Source organism: Gopherus flavomarginatus, chromosome 1 (assembly GCF_025201925.1).
Source record: "Gopherus flavomarginatus isolate rGopFla2 chromosome 1, rGopFla2.mat.asm, whole genome shotgun sequence".
Taxonomy (NCBI): domain Eukaryota; kingdom Metazoa; phylum Chordata; order Testudines; family Testudinidae; genus Gopherus; species Gopherus flavomarginatus.
Window position 1 is genome coordinate 344,249,759 of NC_066617.1, and position 18,866 is coordinate 344,268,624.

General features: G+C 43.5%; 1 protein-coding gene across 1 annotated transcript in view; it reads left to right on the forward strand.

Annotated features, from left to right (window-relative positions):
* Positions 1-18,866, forward strand: part of MAML2 (mastermind like transcriptional coactivator 2) — a 278,614-nt gene that overhangs the window by 190,711 nt on the left and 69,037 nt on the right. Inside the window, exon 2 of the mRNA XM_050940453.1 lies at positions 1,957-3,387. Within this exon, the coding sequence (XP_050796410.1) occupies positions 1,957-3,387 (1,431 nt within the window). The remainder of the gene's footprint in view (positions 1-1,956; positions 3,388-18,866) is intronic.

Here is an 18,866-nt window from a genome sequence, read left to right on the forward strand (position 1 = left end):
AGGCCATCTGTATGTGAAAGTGTATAGTATAAGTGATTTTTGTGGTATCATAAGTCAGCATAGTTGGCAAAAAAAAAATGGCGTGTGCAGGGGTGAAAGTAACTGAAAGGATTTACCGGAACTCTGGATTCCTTAGGAGGGGTGGGGCCTCAACTGGAAGAGGTGGGGCCTCTAAATCACCATCGGAGGGGGCTCCCAGCTGCCACCACTACCCCAGAGCCCTGGCCTCTGGCAGAGCTTTAAAGGGCCTGGGGCTCCGCTGCAGTATCGGCTGCCGGGAGCCCCTGGCCCTTTATATCATCCTCAGAGCCCTGGTGTAGTGGCGATGGGGCAGTAGGTGTGGCAGGAGCCCTTTAAATCGCTGCCTAAGCCCCGCCGCCACTTCCCCAGGGCTCCGGCAGCAGGGCTCTGCTGGCAATTTAAAGGACCTGGGGCTCCAGCCACTGCTAGGAGCCCCAGGCCCTTTAAATTGCAGCCAGGGGAATTTAAAGCTGATCTGTACCGGGGCGTACTGGCTTACTTTCACCTCTGGGCATATGTTACCGGAGACTGGGCTTGCCAGTTTTTTGTTTCTGCCCCAGATAGTCACAAGACATCATATCTTGACATGGGCCGTGGTTTCTTAGACCAAAGTAAAAACCAGGCCATTCATCAAATGACATATTATCATAAATCACCTGCGTCAATATACTTATGGTTAAGGGACAAAAATGAAAGCAACCCCTCCCCTCCGGCACCACCACCACCAGTATAGTACTTCTTTAAATAGTTTGTAAGTGTTCTAGTAGCAATGACTGTGTTCTGTACTGCAGAAGCTAGCCAGAGCATATGTAGCTAAACTTGGATATTGTGTATATTTAATAAATACAGTTGTTTCAAGCCTACTGTGCTGGGGACGTTCCTTCATAGTACATTGGTTGTGTAAAGAACAAAGGACTCAACAAGAGCATTGACATTAATGTGAATGCATACAATCAGTTATAAAGTGTTTCTGAAATTCTGCTTACAGGTACTAGAGGATGCATACGTTGTCCTGTATTTCAAACATGCAATTGCCTAGTTGCTTTTATATACTGTAAAAGTGTGCAGAATAATGCACCTGATTTGTATATGTGCAAGATGGGAATTTGCACACCCAAATACATGATAAAGCATGCCCAATTTTGGTAGTTGAGCATACAGTAGGTGTGCAATTGTATGTGTATATTTTTCAATATCTGACCCACACTGTTTGTGAGTGTATAAAAATATATACGTAAATGTTCAAAAGCAAGGAGATGAACAGTTGTGGGTCTCAGATCAGTGTTAGCTGGGGCATGTTGCATAACCTGTATTTAATTTTATAGCAGATATTTCACAACACAAATGTCCAGGGCCTAATTCTGCACTAATAAATTAACGTGCACAGTTGCAAAAAATAGTACTGTAGTAGAAGGTATCTCATGGGCCAGATCTTTAGCTGAAATTGGCATAACTTCACTGCCTTAAATTCAGTATGTGAACAAGGTAAAATTCTCCTAGTAGTATTATTTCAGACATATTTGAATATCTGGGGACAGTGGGAGCTGGATGGCTAATTATTCATTTTGCCTTTGAAAACATCTCTCAGAGAGTCCATAGATTCTCTACCAGCCAGTCAGAACAATCTTATGGAGCAGATGCTGGAATCACTGGGTGAAATTCTGTGCCCAGTGTGACATAGGAGGTCGGATTAGATTATCATAAGGAGCTCTGCTAGTCTTAAAATTTATGAAATCTATTCCAATTCCATTAATTTTAGTATCACAAATTTCTGCTAATTTCCAGAGTATCCTACTGTATTGCACAACATTTGTTAATTAATTTTTCAAGATCTCATGTTATGAGCATCAAATTAGTATCTCCCTGCTTTTGATTTGACTCTGGACTGGATCTTGAATATCAATTAATAATTTATTTTTTCCCCACTTCTTTCAGCTCCAGGGCTCCTTGAAGAGGAAGTTGGTGGTAAATCTGTCACCTGTTAACAACAAGAGACCCAATGGTATTTCAGATAACTCTTTCCTTGATATTAAGAGGATACGAGTGGGTGATAATCTTTCTATGGGACAAGGTGGACATGTTAACAATTGCCAAAGCCAGTCAATGTCAGGAACCTTGTCTGTGGGGCAAGGATCACAAAGAAAGACCAGCAACCTAACAAACAGTACCCACTCTAGTGGGCATATATTTAATATGCCTTTGAAAGAGGTCAAGAAAGAACCAGGAGAAACCATATCTTGCAGCAAACACCTGGATGATCAGATGTCCCATGAAAACATTTTCCCTAACAGATATGGGGAAGATACAGGGGAACAGATGATGGACCCAGAGCTTCAGGAGCTGTTTAATGAACTGACTAACATATCGGTGCCACCAATGAGTGACCTTGAACTAGAAAATATGATAAATGCCACCATAAAACAAGATGAGCCGTTTAACATTGATCTTGGGCAGCAAAACCAGAGAGGCGCTGCTAGATCTTCTCTGCAGATGGAGAAAATAGTGATAAAGAGTGAATATTCGCCAGGCTTGAATCAGGCACCTGTAGGCTCCCCTCAAATGAGGCCTTCTTCTACAGGACCAGCCTTCACTATGTCCAACGCTGCCATGTCCGCCTCTTCACCAATCCCTTCGGTGCCTCAGAGTCAAGCACAGTCCTCGCAGGTCTCTTCTGTCTCAAATCGATCATTGACTAACTGGCAAGAAGTATCTCACGCCCAGCAGCTAAAACAAATAGCAGCCAACCGACAACAGCATGCCTTGATTCAGCAGCAGCAGCAGCAAAACCAGCCATCCAGCTGGCCCACCTTGTCCCCATCAGGCCCTTCCCCAGGACAATTCGTACAAGAGAAAATTCCCAGCCCTTCCTTTCGTCAGCAGCAGTTTAGCCCCCAAAGTTCAGCCATGCCTGGGGTACCTGTCAATGCGAATCAGTCCAAAACGATGAATAACTATATCTATAAACCAAACGCCACAACCCAGAGCAGCCCCATTGACATCGTAATGCAACCAAAGCCTCAGGATCTCAACAGAAACTTTATAAACAACACTCAATCACCACTAGAGCAGCATCATGGCAACACAAAACCTTTGTGTCATTTTAACTCAGAGCAAACTAACCAGCAGATGCCTTCAGTTTTGGGATCCCAAAGCAAGCCTTCTATTCTGCACTATCCTCAGCAGCTACAGAGCCCTGTTGCAGTGCAACAGCAACAGCAGCAACCTACTCAACCTCTCCAAAACCAGCCTCTTCAAAGGCCACCAAACGTATCCTTAGCATTGCAGCAGAAGATGATACTTCAGAAAATGCAGCAAAGCCAACAAATCTCAGGACTGCAGTATCCCGTCTCTCAACAGCACAGACAGGTAAGATGTGTTCCTCCTAAAGGGCTGGTCCACACTACGGGGGGAAATCGATCTTAGATACGCAACTTCAGCTACGTGAATAACGTAGCTGAAGTCGAATATCTAAGATCGGATTACTCACCCGTCCTCACCGCGCGGGATCGATGTTCGCGGCTCTCCCTGTCGATTCCGCAACTCCGTTGGGGTTGATGGAGTTCCGGAATCGATATAAGCGCGCTCGGGGATCGATATATCGCGTCTAGATGAGACGCGATATATCGATCCCCGAGCAATCGATTTTAACCTGCCGATACGGCGGGTAGTCTGGACGTAGCCAAACAGTAGTAAAACAGTCCTTTTCTGTGCAATAGACTCTGTCGTGGTTCCTAGTGAGACTGGGCTAAAGAAATTTGTAATGAAATGCAAAGGCCACTCACACATAATGGAGATCCTTTGCACAAGAGCTGGTGATGGGATGTTCAACTTTCATGCTTATAACATTTAGGGTACTTTGAACCACAACATTTTTTTTTGTGCCTTTTCTAAGGCAATATCTTTGCAATGTCAATTCTATGTCATTGTTTTTTCTGGAGGACAGAGATTAGGAAATAACAATATTCTTAGACATCTATTGACTCTAACTTGACAAACTTTTGTCTGGGAATTGTTTTGTCTGTTTGTAAAGGAAAATCTAAAATTGCTCACATGTTATTTCTGGGTTTGCCTAGCACCATTTTAAGTATTAATTTTCTTGGAAAATTTGTTTATAATAGAATGGAAAAATAAATTCTAACCATGTAAAGGCTCATAACTGTGTGTATGTATGGACTGAAAGGCTCATAACTGTGTGTATGAATGGACTGTGTGTATGTATGGCATCGGTTAAAAAAAATCTCTTTCATGTAGGCTCTGTAGGCTTATAATGTAACTATATGTGGTAGAAATGAGCAAGGACAAGAAAATAGCAGGAAGTAGATAACTCAGGGTGGGCACTAAAAACTGAGACACTCAGAATTACAGGCTTCTTTTTGATAATTTTGGCCTTAATCTCACAAGGCTTGATTCTCCAGTGCCCTTGTATAGTCATTTATATTTGTGCAAAGTGACTACCATTGCATAAATAGCTGTACAAGTTAGAAGACACCAGAGACTCAGTGTCTCTGTGCTTCACTTCTTCATCTGGGAAATGGGAATAATAAATACAGGGGCAGCTCCAGGCACCAGCATGCCAAGCGCGTGCCTGGGGCGGCAAGCCATGGGGGGCACTCTGCCGGTCGCCACAAGGGCGGCAGGCAAGTTGCCTTAGGCGGCATGCCTGCGGAGGATCCGCTGGTCCTGCTGCTTCGGCGGACCTCCCACAGACGTGCTGCCGAATCCGTGGGACTGGGGACCTCCTGCAGGCAAGCTGCCAAAGGCAGCCTGAGTGCTGTGCTTGGGGCGGCAAAATACCTAGAGCCGCCTCTGAGTAAATGCTTGCCTCACGGTGTGGTGTGAGAATAAAATTCACTGAGGCACATGAGGAGCTTAGATGCTTAGTGAGGAGCACTATACAATTACCTACAGATAAAGGCGGTGTTGCAAACTCTTGCAATTTTTTAATCATGAATCTAGTGATAGCTGCTTCTTTTCCTAAAGCTCAAGCTCCTGGAGTCATGTGATTAGAGGAGAATCTCAGCTTTTGTTTTAAAAAAAAAGTACATTTCTATCTTTCATGGTTGTAGAGTAAAGCTTGAAAATGTGACCCAAATGTAACCTAAAGGCTCAGAAACCAGAAAGCAAATTTTAAAAGAATGTTATTGGAGGTTTTTTAATCTCATGATTTTAAGCTAATGTCATGATTTTGGGGGGGCTGACTTATGATTTGAATTCTTGGGGTTAGCAATATTTCAAATGTATAAAGTCTGCTAAGTAACCTGTGAATTTCTTATAGCTGGGGAAAAAATCCTATAACTAATGATTGAAAATGGAAAAACAAAACTTTCCAAATAGTAATTGAAAGCACCGATATAAATGGGTCAAACAAAACTGGAACATCTAGGCCAGCTTGTTTTGAGATGAAATCTGGTAGTACAAAAAGTAGAAATCTATAAAAATAAATTAGAAGACTTGTACAACTGAAAACTCATTTTCAACTTCCGAAACAATTTGGTCAATAAATCATAAACTGCCCCAAAATCTCATCTCCTTGTAGGAGACAGCATATGAGAAATTTCAGGCAGAAAGGATTTCTTTTTATTTTTGGTTTGAAGAAGCTGGCGCGGGAGCAGCTGTGGGAATCAGCTTTGACTATATTATGCTGATAGTGTAATAAGTAATAAAATAATAAGCAATAGCCACCATGGATTGATTTGTCAAGAACAGATCATGCCAAACCAACTTAACTTCCTTCTTTGACAGGGTTACTGGCATAGTGGATGGAGGGAAGCAGAAAACATAATGTATCTTGATTTTAGTAAGTCTTTTGACAGTCCCACATGACATTCTCATAAGAAAACTAAGAAAATATGGTCTAGATGAAATTCCGACAAAGGGGGGTGCACAACTGGTTGAAATATTATATTCAGAGTAGTTATCAGTGGTTTGCTGTCAAATTGGAAGGACTTATATAAGTGGAGTGCCACAGGGGTCGGTCAAGGGTCCAGTACTTTTCAACATTTTCATTAATGACTTGCATAATAAACTGGAGAGCAGGCTTATAAAATTTGCGGATGACACCAAATTGGGAGGCGTTGCTAGCATATTGAAGGACAAGATTAGAATTCAAAACAACCTGGACAAATTGGAGAATTGCTCTGATTCCACAAGATGAAATTCAATAAAGACAAATATAAAGTAGTACACTTAGAAAGGAAAAATCAAATGCATAACTCGAATTAGAAATGCACAACTACAAAACGGGGAATACATGGCTACGTGGTAGTACTGCTGAAAAGTATCTGGGGGCTAAAGTGGATCATAATTTTAATATGAGCCAAGAATGTGATGCAGTTGCAAAAACAGCTAATATTCTGGGATATATTAACAGGATTGTCCTGTGTAAGACAGGGGATATAACTGTCTTGCTGTACTCAGCACTGGTGAGGCCTCACCTGGAGTACTGTGTCCATGTTTTGGCATGATACTGTAGGAAAGAGGTGGACAGATTGGAGAGAGTCCAGCGGAGAGCAACAAAAATGTTAGAAGGTTTAGAAAACCTGAATTAGTCCTGAGGAAAAAAACTTGGGGATAGGGGAGAGGGTGGGGGGGCCTTATAACATATTTGAAGACTGTTATGGGCTGTTACAGCATAGGGAGGTTGTGGAATCTCCATCTCTGGAGATATTTAAGAGTAGGTTATATAAATGTCTATCAGGGATTGTCTAGACGGTATTTGGTTCTGCCATGAGGGCAGGGGACTGGACTTGATGACCTCTCGAGGTCCCTTCCAGTCCTAGAATCTGTGAATCTATATAGAAGTGGATGATAAATTGTTCTCCATGTTTATTGAAGGTAGGACTGAAAGTAATTGGGTTAATCTGGGGCAAGAAATATTTGTTAGATATTGGGGGAAATTTTTTTTAACTATAAGGATAGTTAAGCACTAATAGATTTTCACAGGAGGTTGTGGAACTCCCATCATTGGAGGTTTTAAGAACGGGTTAGACAAACACTTGTCTGGGATGATCTAAGTTTACCCGGTCCTGCCTCAGTGCTGGGGGCTGGACTAGATGACCTCTTGAGGTCTCTTCTAGCCCAACCTTTTCATGATTCTGTGTTGCAGGGGATCTGTTACTCCTTGGCTGTATCTCTGTTAGTTAGCCATTGTATTCTAATGGTCTTTACAGGAGTGTTTCCCCACTCTCTTAACAGACTGGCAGTCAGATGGATTTGGACAGGCTCGTTAGGCAGCCATGATGGTGCTCCTCCAGCAATCTGTCAGCGTAGACAAGACAGGCAGGACTCTTATAAACATGAATATTTTTTGCAAAATACGCAAGACAACATTCTGGATGCAAATTAAAACACTAACAGTAACTTGCTTGAAGCAGTGTTAGCTTCCTACTGTGTCCCTTGCCCAGATGCTGCTGAGCAAGCTTCAGGGTTATGGATATGGAAGCACTGCTCCTACTGGAGCAATACTGCCTGACGGCGGGGAGCCAGCCAAGCAATATGGAGGCATGAACTCTATATGCAAAATGTCTCTTCCTTATGCAGATCTGGGATCTCTTCTCTGTGCATTCACAGGATCAGTTGGCATGGGAGGCTTTCTCCATGTGAACTTTTTCAGAGCCCCAATCACTTCTCATTGTAAGGAATGCTTAATAGGAGTTTCTGCAAGGGAGTTTTCATGATCATCTCGCACAGCTTTGTGAGCACAATGGGGCAGTCTGACCCATAGCAGTGCTGTTGCGTAAAGCTTGGAAAGGTAAGCATAGGTTGTGAGAGTTTTGTAGCAAGAACTCTGGAACATCTACAATCTGAAGTAGGGTGACCAGATGTCCCGATTTTATAGGGACAGTCCCAATATTTGAGGGTTTTTCTTATATTGAAGCCTATTACCCTCCACCCCTGTCCCGATTTTTCACAGTTGCTTTCTGGTCACCCTACTCTGAACTGATAACTCATCCTCTTTTAGCCCCACAGCGATCACTCCAAAGCTCTGTATCAGTCACTACACAGTGGTGAAATTCTTTAGAAGCAGGAGCTGCCATATATACTCGTTCATAAGCCGAATATTTTTGGTAAAAAATGATGCATCAAAGAGCGAGGGTTGGCTTATAAATGGGTCTACACCAAAATTTGATTATTTTAAACTCTATGGAATCATTGAATTGAATATCTAATACATTGTCATTTTGTTTACCTAGAGTGTCTGCAGGCATGGAGCCCCTCAGCTCCCTGTGGCCACAGTTCGCCATTCCCAGCCAATGGGAGATGCGAGAAGTGGGTGCTCCATGCCTGCAGATGCTTCAAGTAAACAAAACGCCCCAACCAGCCAGTAGCTTACTCTGATGAGCCGAGAGCCAAAGTTTTCCAACCCCTGAAATATAGGGTTGGCTTATGAAAGGGTCATACAGTTTTTGCTATTTTTACCTGTCCATTTTTGGGGGGTCAGCTTATAAACGAGCAGGCTAATGAATGAGTATATAGGGTATGTTTACAGAGAGAGATTGTTGATCCACGGTTGGCCTGCGGTATTTGTAATTGTCATGCTGTTCACCTGCTAAACTTCTTTGTACATCACGTTTTAGCTGCCAAAGCCAACAGACTCCTTAAACTGAGCTGGCAGAATATGTAAGCACCTTCAACTGGCTATTTGAGCTCCAGATATTACAAAGTCTGAAGGATGTGCAACAGGAGATGTTAAGCTTTTCAGCTTCTTGAATGCTAGGGATTTAGGTGGTGGAGTTTGCTGATTCTGAAAGGTTTTGCTTTGGACCCGATAAATGCTTCAAGAGCTCTCAAGAAGCTTATAAACCCTGTTAAAATCTCTCTGAATTGTCAGGTTTCAGAGTGGTAGCCCTGTTAGTCTGTATCAGCAAAAACAACAAGGAGTTCTTGTCCTTGAGACATTTATTAGTCTCTAAGGTGCCACAAGGACTCCACCTTGTTTTTTCTGAATTGTCTGGTGTTCCCACCAAACCAGTCCCACAACCTTTCATAAAATCACTGAAAGGTAATAAACCTCAGGAAAGACATACAATGTATATAAAGCACAGTGTGGAGTGTCTGTTCAAAGTCAGGTTTGAGATATGGCATTCCAAAAAAATTCACGTAAGATGTTCCTACAAAGCAAAAAAATCTCATTTTCCAAGCTCTCCTAAAAAACAAAAGCTTTTTCTGATTATCATCAAATATTCCACAGAAAATGATCATCCAGCCAGAGACAGCCTATGCAGAAACTGAGACAGAAAGGTCTTTTTTATAGGTTGTGTGAGAGGCTTCAGGTATCTCCAAATTGGACTTTTAATGAAAACTAAAGTTATAATTTACTTTTCATATGAAGTTATTGACATTTTCATAAGAAGAGAGGGTTTTTTTGTTTTTTGTTTTTATTAAAACATGTTAAAATTGAAACTGCCAAAGCATCCTCATCTGAGTAGGGGAAAGAGTCTTGAGCTATATGGATGGGCATGGCATGGAAGTACACAGGCTGTAAGAACTTTGGGGGAAATATGGGACTAAATTCATTTTTGGAGTAACTCCAACAAAGCTAACTCTACAGATCTTGTAAAGGGAAAGGATCATGTCTTGTAGACTCCACTCCCTTCCTTCCATGAGCTTCACCTCCTGCCTTGTGAGGCTTTCCACTCCTTAATAAGAACAGTAAATTATTAATTACTAATGGTTAATCATTGACTTTATTATTTCATCTGCCTAATTCCCAGGGCCAGTGCAAGGAAGTTTCGTGCCCTAGGCAAAACTTCCACCTTGCGCCGCCCCCAACCCTGCGGCAGCTCCCTGCCCCCCTCCCCGCCCTGAGGCACCCACCAGTGGCAGCTACCCCCCCTCCAGAGCCGTGCGGCACTTCCCCACCCCAGCTTACCTCTGCTCCACCTCCTCCTTGAGCACCCTGCCCCCGCTCTAATTCTCTTCCCAGGCTTGCGGCGCCATACAGCTGATTGGTACTGCAAGCCTGGGAGGCGGTAGAAGTGGAGCAGCGACCGCACGCTGGGTGGAGGAACGCTGAAAAAAAAATTGGGGGCATCGCTTTTTGGTGCCCCCAAATCTTGGCGCCCTAGGCAACTGCCCTGCTAATTCCTCAATGAGAAATCAGTGCTTTATTATACTAGATACTGTACAAAGTGTAAAGCAGAGTGTGGAATATGGCCCTTCAATACTGTGGCTGAGAGATGGATTTGTAGCATGGAAGCATGAGTTCACAGTTCACAGAGAGCTGCTGTAACTCCACCATCGAATGGCACTATGCAGCTGTCAGCTATCAATTCACATGCTTTAGATAATTTCCTGGTTTGAAGTCCCCAGAAAGCATTTGGACATGACTTTATGGCTTTAAAGCTCGCTAAATGGAGTGCCAGGCTTATAATTTCTCTGCCTGTCTCAGTCACTTTGTGTTATACTGGAGATTTTCAGAGGGATTTGATAATTTAGATGCTTTTTAGCCTCTAGGGACAAGCCGTGGGAATGAAATAGTCTTGGTTTTCTGAAAGAGGCTGCATTGAATTGGGGTTTTGTTTGCTCATGTGTTTTATTCTCTGTCTGTGTTGTGGGGACTCGCCTTTCCCACTCTCTACCGGTAAGCGTCTAGTCATAGCAAAACTCTCTTGTAATAAAATTCCAAACTCTCTTGCTTTCAGGTTTCATTATAAGCCAAAGTTCAGCCCATGCTCAATGAAGTTTGCAACCCTTTTAATGAACTTGGATTGGGTTTGGGGAAAGCCTGGATGACTGAGTTTGGGGAGAAATTTGAAGTCAAGTTTTCACTTAGTGTTCAGAGAAGATGGACCAGTCACTGAAGGATGGTCTTGGGGTCAGACTTCGGGTTTGGGGCGGAAAGGAGTGGAAAGGCTCACAAGGCAGAAGGTGAAGCTCATGGAAGGAAGGGAGTGGAGTCTACAAGACATGATCCTTTTCCTTTACAAGATCTGTAGAGTTAGAATCCTCATTAGCTTTATTGGAGTTACTCCAAAAATGTCATTTTGACTAGAGTTGAATAAATTCAGCACGTATTTTTGAAAGCTTTTGATCAGCTGTGTGACTTATTGAATAAGATTAATCAAATAATTAAAACAAAATTGAACAGAATATGTGCCCAGGTTCACCAAACAAATATTGTTTGACCACCTCTGGTTCTTATGTACTTATATGGCCGCCATCACTCTAACATCTAAGTGCCTCACAATCTTTAACACATCTGTGCAGTACTATTATTCCTATGTTACAGATGGTGAACTGAAGCACAGAGAGGCTAAGTGATTTGCTCAAGTTCACATAGAAAATCTGTGGCAGTGCCAGGAACTAAACCCAGGTCTCTCAAGTCCTAGACCACCCCCTGGACCATCCTTCCTCTTATAGTTTTGATCCAAAAGCACGTTATACTCAGAGGTTTCAGCTTAGATTCTCTTTTTTTCATTTGTATGCACTATGAGAGGGGAAAGAACTCAGGTGAACAGAAACCAGAATAAATTCACCAAACCCTCGGTGGAACAAAGCCACAGCAATTCATGCAGCTTTAGGGATGTGCCATTATGTCCTGATAACTGTATTTAGTCAGTGACTCCCAGATCTTGGGGTCAATTTAAGTGGGAGTCATGAGAGCTTCACCCACTACTTCATATGGGCAACCAGTTGTCCTTATTTTTAAATCTCTGACTCTCCCTGTGCATCTTCTGAAATTACACCCAGGGACAGTGTCATTTTATACAGAGCTGAGTGCATTGTCAGCACTTACATAATAAATCATCTTTTTCATAATCCCTTCTAGGGATGGGCTCATTCTGGAAATTGTGGGGAGGACATTACTCCACCAGCATGGCAGGCTAGCAGTGTATTTCTTCTTTCCAAAACCCTGGAAATTTGATGTGGTTAGTCACTGTTTTGGGGGGAGTTAGCCCTCACTTGCCCAAGTCTGGTCATTCCCTAGACCTCTTCCCTGTACCAGGTCCTTGACCAGCTGGGCTGATGTGCTCTTCTGCCTCGCTGACAGAGCTTTGTACCATACCGTAAGAGAACCCTGAACAGTTCAGAAGTGCTCGAGGCTGAGAGCCACACCTCTCCTGGCCCAGTCTGTGAGCCTAGATCTCAGCCGAATTCTCCTTGAACCCTTATGCTAAGCCGTGAGGAAAATGGTCACAAAATTGCTGTTCTTGATATTTCATTAGCATGAATCAGGAGCTTGTTTATATTTGTATATGTTTTACAGTGATATGAGTGGCTCAACTAAGCCTATGGGTCTAGAGAGACTTTGGGACAGTTTCTGCTCTCAGTTATCCCAGTGTAAATCCACAGGAACGCATTTTGGTTTTGGTGGAAATGGTTTACATTTACACTGGTATAAACGGCAGAATCTGGCTTTTACTCTTCTTATCCATGGACACGCCACTTCTTTAGTGAAGAGTGCTTATTGTAACATGCTGACTGTTAGAACTCGGGCTCTGGAGTGGGGCTGGGAAAGAGGGGTTTGGGGTGCAGACTTCCTGGGGGCTGTGGCGGGGAGAGAGGACTCCCTCCAGCTCTCTTTCCCCACCGCAGCACCTGGGCTGGGTGGGGGAGACGTGCCTCTCCCCCCAACCGTGGCAGGTTCGTGCCAAGGCTGGGTTGGGGCTGCGGGGAGGGGCACCTCTCCCCCTGCCATGAGCTGGTCCGTGTTGGGGGAGAGACATCTCTCCCCGCTGCAGGCCTGAGCCCCTGCATGGGGCTTAATGGGCACTGCGCGGCCATGCAGCATAGATGGAATTTAGGCTGCAGACTAGGGATTAATCTGGATTTAGATTAAAAGTGGAAAGGGCTCTGTAGCTTCTGGATCTGCAGTCAGAGAAGCTGAACCCTGCTTGAGGAGGAGAGTAGTGCACCCTTCTTTACTGCTTACTACCAAAAATCCTCTCAGCCTAGGTGCTAGCTCCATTTTGGTTGCATTTCTTCATACAAGGGTTAAATGATCTGATCTGAATAATAATTTGAATGTATACCAGCGGTCAGCATCGATTACATGGACACTCATTGGTTTACAGAGAATGTTTACAGAGAATGTCACAAGTCCTACACTCTCCATTTCAGTGTCCAAATTGGCTGAAAAATGTGAAATATGTCTACACTGCAATTAAAAACCTGCAGCTGGCCCGTGTCAGCTGACTCGGGCTAAGGGGCCCAGGCTAATGGGCTGTTTGACTGTGGTAAAGGCATTCGGGCTCTGGCTGCAGCCCAAGCTCTAGGACCCTCTCGCAGAGGTTATGGGTCTTTTATAGGAGTGGGTTGGTGAGGTTCTCTGGCCTGCAGTGTGCAGGAGGTCAGACTAGATGATCACAATGGTTCCTTCTGACCTTAAACTCTATGAGTCTACACTGCAATTAAACAGCCCTTAGCCCACACAACATGAGCCTGAATCAGCTGGCACCGGCCAGTCACGGCTTTTTAATGACAGTGCAGCCATATCCTTAGACAGTTAGTTCCCTGAGGACTTCATATTTGAAGAGGCTTATGTATAATGTTTATTCCAGCAGTGGTCTGGGGTTACTTAAAACTCATGCAGTGTGTTGCTTATTTTTTGTTTGTTTATGAGGGTAGAGTTTGAAGCTATGCCCCAACTGAAATTCAGTAGGATTTGGGTGCCTCACTCCTTTAGTTTCCATAGAAAATCCCAACCTAACTTTGTAAAGCATTATACTAGCAATATTTAGCCCTTCCATAATTGGGAGATCTATGAACGCTGGGTGAGTGAGGATCATTATCACCATTGTACAAGCAGGCAGAGTGAGGTGGCGAGCGGCTAACTGATTTATCCAGATCAGTGAGTGAGTCAGTGGAAGAACCAAGAATTAGAGCCAAGGTGACTCCAGGTCCCTTATCTATTGGGTTACACTGCCTCTGGGCTGCAGCCTGTAGGACACACACAATGTCAGATTGATTGGATGAGAATAGGTAATAGGAGGTCCCAATTAAGACCTCAGTTGTGCATTTGCTTTGAGCCCCAAGGAAGGGGCAGTGTGTTGCTGTGCTTCCTACTGAACAGAACGTGTGTCAGATTGTTCCTCTGCAAGTTACAATCTGCCTCATGGTGCTGCCACCCTTCCCCACCCCGTGTGCTGGCACATCTATAGTGACCAATGGAGCTGTGGCTCCACCCAGTTCCCACCCCCTCCCATCTGCCTGCACAGGGGTGGAGAGAAACACAGAGCCTCCATCCTCTTCTGTGCTACCACCTGCAGTATGAGGAGCCAGCACAAAGGAGTAATGTGGAACCTTGCACCCCCTTATTTCTTCACACTACTGCCCTGTTCTGTTCATTCCCTCTAAGCACCTGGCACTGGTCACTGTTGGAAGACAGGATACTAGGCTAACTGGGCCATTGATCTGACCCAGTATGGCCATTCTTATACACAAGCTGGGCCACAATTGGGCTGTAAGTATAGGGTGAATGACTAAAGGGTTAATGCTTTCGTTGAGGTTCAAAGAACAACCGAGTTTATCCAGTGCTTATCTAAACTCATCTGAACTTCTCTAAACTGTAAACCTAGCGAAAAACAGGCTTTCTTGGGAGAATTTCAGTGTTTTCTGCTTTCAGCTAGAATGTCAATAATAAAAAACAGCCTCTTTCATGCAGTCTTCCTGGTCTCTACTGGAACCATGCAAAGATATAGTAATTAACAGAACTGTTTAGAACTGTAAAGATTCAAATTCATAGCAGATGGTGTGAGTTGGTTCTGGCTCCTCATACTTAGTCCGAACACATCTGTTCCCTCCCAGTTTGCCCTAAGAATTATATCTTTACTGTCATACACTTGCAAATATGCTCCAGGAATGAAAACACATTAACTTTAACCTTGCTCCTGAAGCTGCAAATTTGTCCCTGCTGGGTGCTAATTTAACTGCTTCCAGGGTATCTGCTGGGCACTCACTTTTATTTTTCTTTAGAGTTGCACACATCTGGCACAGTGCAATACGCCAGGGCACCACAAAGGAAAGTGCCGAACCTGATAGACTTAACCTTTTATGGAAAAATACAAATATGGTGCATGTGGGACCAGCACATCTCATCTTTTCATGTTAGTGAGAGTTTCGTTCCTCTGGGAGAGCAAAATTGTAATAGCAGCCCGGATGCTCTTGTCAGGATTACTTGCTAAGAGCATCCCTGCTATATTGATCTTCCCCTTCTCAGAACTGGGCCTTCACATGGAAGATCCTGGCCTCCTGTGGGATCCATAAGTTCTGGAATGGCTTTGCTGTCTTTTTCCCAGGATGGAAAGTTGCCCATTGACTTCAGTAGGCTTTGAATGAGGCCATTACTGTCTCTGTGCCTCCATTCCCCATCTGTAAAGGGGGGTAATAATACTTCCTTTCTCCCACCCTTTGTCTGGCTTGCTTGTAAGTTCTTCAAGGCAAAGGCTGTCTCTTCCTATGTGTATATAAAGTGTCAAGCACCGCTAGACCAGGGAAAAGACGAGCAGATGGGTTTGGATTGGTTCCCTTTGGCTTTTGAGAATGCCATGGGCTGGGAGTGGCGGGGTGGGGGAGCATTTTATGGGGAGACATAAACCAATCCTTTCTCCAGTAACGATCGTAAGGGGCCTTCATCCTTCTGGAATTTTCCATCCCCTCCTTTCCTGTGGGCAGAGCTGGTCAAAATAATTGGAATTTCAAAAATTCCCAGCAAAAAAATGGACTACTTTTTCCCTGGAAACTTTTGCAAAACATTTATCCCTATTTTGACCAGTGCTACCTGTGGGATATTTCCATGGCAGGGAACTGATCCAGACTAATGAATAATTTACATTATTACAGCAACAGACCCAATTATGTTCCTTTTAATGTAGTGTTTTAGGCGTGCATTAACCATTTATGTGCCACACTGACCAAACCAAAACACAAACTGAGCCAGTCCAAAACCATCTGCCTGTCTCATTTCCTAGCATAGCTGATGCTCTGGCCAGTTAATTAACCTGCCCTGCCCTGCTGATTGTCTGTTTAATTAGTGGTTTGTATCATTTAGCTAGCTCACCTGTTTCACTAATCTATTCTTGTTAATTTCATAGCTACATTTATTATCCCTTCTTGACTTAGGCTGGGATTTTCAAAAAGCGCCTGAGGGAGTTAGCAACCCAAAATTCAATGACTCTTTTGAAAACCTCAGTCTTGCAGCTAAATGATTTCCCTGCCACACTCTGCCCTCTCTTCTTTGCTCTTACCTCCCTGGATTATCTCACTGAATTCCTCCATCCCATTTTTCACTCATTGCCCCTTCCTCTCGCCTCAAAGTCTTTCCCACCCTCACCCCTTCAAGGTCTGATCCCTCCACTCCTGTGTAGCTGAACATTTAAGTGGTGTTGGCCCACCATGTAGTCCGGCACCTCGAGAAAGAAGTCATCTCCTTTGGGCTCAGATGTAGGAGACCCTTCCATATCCCTTCCCTTGGTTTTAGAACGCAGTAGCCTTCTGATAGTTTTCAAGGGTGAATTTTATTTTTAAAGTAGGTAAATAACTTGTGGATTATTTGCAGTCCACAAACTAAATCCTCCTTAGCAAACATGGAAATTTACTCTTGAGCTAAAGACAGCTGGGTTCTGGCTTCATCCTAAAAATGCTGTTCAGATCGGTACGTTTCACAAGCAGTAGGGCTTGATCCAGAGTACACTGGAATCAATGGGAGTCTTTCCGTTCTCTCAGCAGGCTTTGGGCTGGGCTCTTCGTAGCTGTTTTTAATAGCCACATGCATTCAGCAAATTATTTTGTAAAACAAAGTAATGTATAGTGCGTTTAATCTTTGATGAGATGTATTCACTTGTTATGGACTAATAACTTGGAAATATTCACTTAAGGAATTTGTCCCTGGATTTGTAGAGATGTAAAAATGAATCTTAAAATGTCCAGGCTGTGACTTTTAAAGCCACATCATGGGATTTGGACATCCATGTCCAAATTGCTCACTCAGCTCTGGGGAAGAGTCTCAGCTCAAGAAAACTAGGCGTGTTCCTGGGTGATTCTGTGACTTTAACATCTCCAGGCCCATTTTATTTCTCCAGATTTCCCAGTTCCTGCCCCTTCCCCCCCGGGCCAGTACACAAGCTCTCATGAGCTGAGACATTGATTTGTCCTCTTGCTGTGTGTTCATGTGTGCCTCTTGATAATGGAGGCTAATGGGAAGTTTGTGGGCATGTACTGAGCAGAATACAGGCCCTTAGAAGGGGATGATTGGGGGTGTGTGTGTGTGTGTGTGTGTGTGTGTGTGTGTGTGTGTGTGTGTGTACCATGCATTAGCACAGCTGACACAAAGGACCCTGGCTGTGTTAGTTATCATTAGTTTTGTCTATTGTTATAATCTGTTCAGGAGGGTTTTTTCTTTTTTCTTTTTTTTTCCTCCTCCAGTGGAATCCAAAGTGAGTCAGAAACCATTAGACTGATACTCCAATCCTTGCATTTGCACATTGATAGTTAATAAAAATCATTTGTGGAAAAAAAAAGAAATGAAAGGCCCTGGGATATTTTCTATAAGAACGTCTAAATTTGATTCCCAGGAGTTTAAAAATGTTTGGACTGCTGTGATCAAAGGGATGCAATGCTAATGGACTGTTTTATTCATCATTGTTGTTTTTCAAGCAGAGGAGGCCACTATGCAAAACAAAACCAAATGAAACGCAGTTCTGTGGCTACTAATTAGAGAACTCTGGCTTGAAATTCGCAGTTGATGCAATGGATCTGAACAATAAAGTAGCACGGTATTCTCAGGGAAAGAAAGAGAGTGTGTAAAGCAGAACAAGTGATTGATTTCCTGTTGCAGCCTCACTACAATGAAGTTTTCAAGATCCCTAGGCCTCACGGAAAAAGAGCAGCATTTCTCAGAGTAATTACTCTGGGTGTGCGTGGGCTCTTGTACAGGTGTCTGTGTTTCTAACACCTTTTCTACTGTCCCCGCAAGCCGTTTATAGTGACAAAACAATGCTATAGCTGGACTTGTAGGATATCAGTTCCCAGATGGTAAATGACCAGTTTTTGCATTATTTCAGCCTCATGCTAAAAGTGCACAAATAAAAATGCACAAATGAGATAGTTGGGGGAGAGAAGATGGTCCTTTGTTGTGGCATCTGAATTCCAATACTGTGTAGTAATAATAAATAAATAAATATGTAGCATCTTCAAATTATTTTACATCCATTAACTAATTCATCCCACCACACCTCTGATGCCGGTTACTAAGTAACCAACTTACAGATAAAGAAACTGAGACAGAAGTTAAAGTCAACATTTTCAAACTTGAGTGGCCAAAAGTTAGGTACGTAAAGCCACAATAAGGCATCTAACTAGATGAATTGATTTTCCAAGGTGCCAAGCAAGCACCCTTTCAAATCAGTGACTTGGAACCTAATAACATTCTTTTCACGTAGTTCTTTGTATGTAATTTCCTAGATTTATTTTAAAAAAGGAAAGCCCAAGTTTTTTTTATGTACAGCTGTATCAACCACCCCATCATGTATCTGCAGCAAGTTTCAAACTCTGAACTTTTACCACCGTAGTGCAGAGATTGCCCACTTGAGCTCCAAAGCTAACTATGTTTGCTGGTAGCAGGAGTAGGCTGTTACTTCGGTGGGGGATGGGCTACTAAGGCAATGTGTGGGATCTAGGGGGTAGTCAGTGGGAGCTCAGCCTGGCTCTGTCTCTCCCACTGAAGTAGTGGGTCTCCAGCCCATGTGGTACCCACCAAGGAGGAAAGGGCGGCAGAGACCGTGTGTTGGATCTGGAAAGGTGGTTGTAGCAAACCCAGCTTGACTCTCTTCCCCTCCCCCCCAGCCTGGAGCTGGGGGATCTCTTGCCCATGTGGTGCTCTCAGAGGAAAGGTCATGTGCTGGATT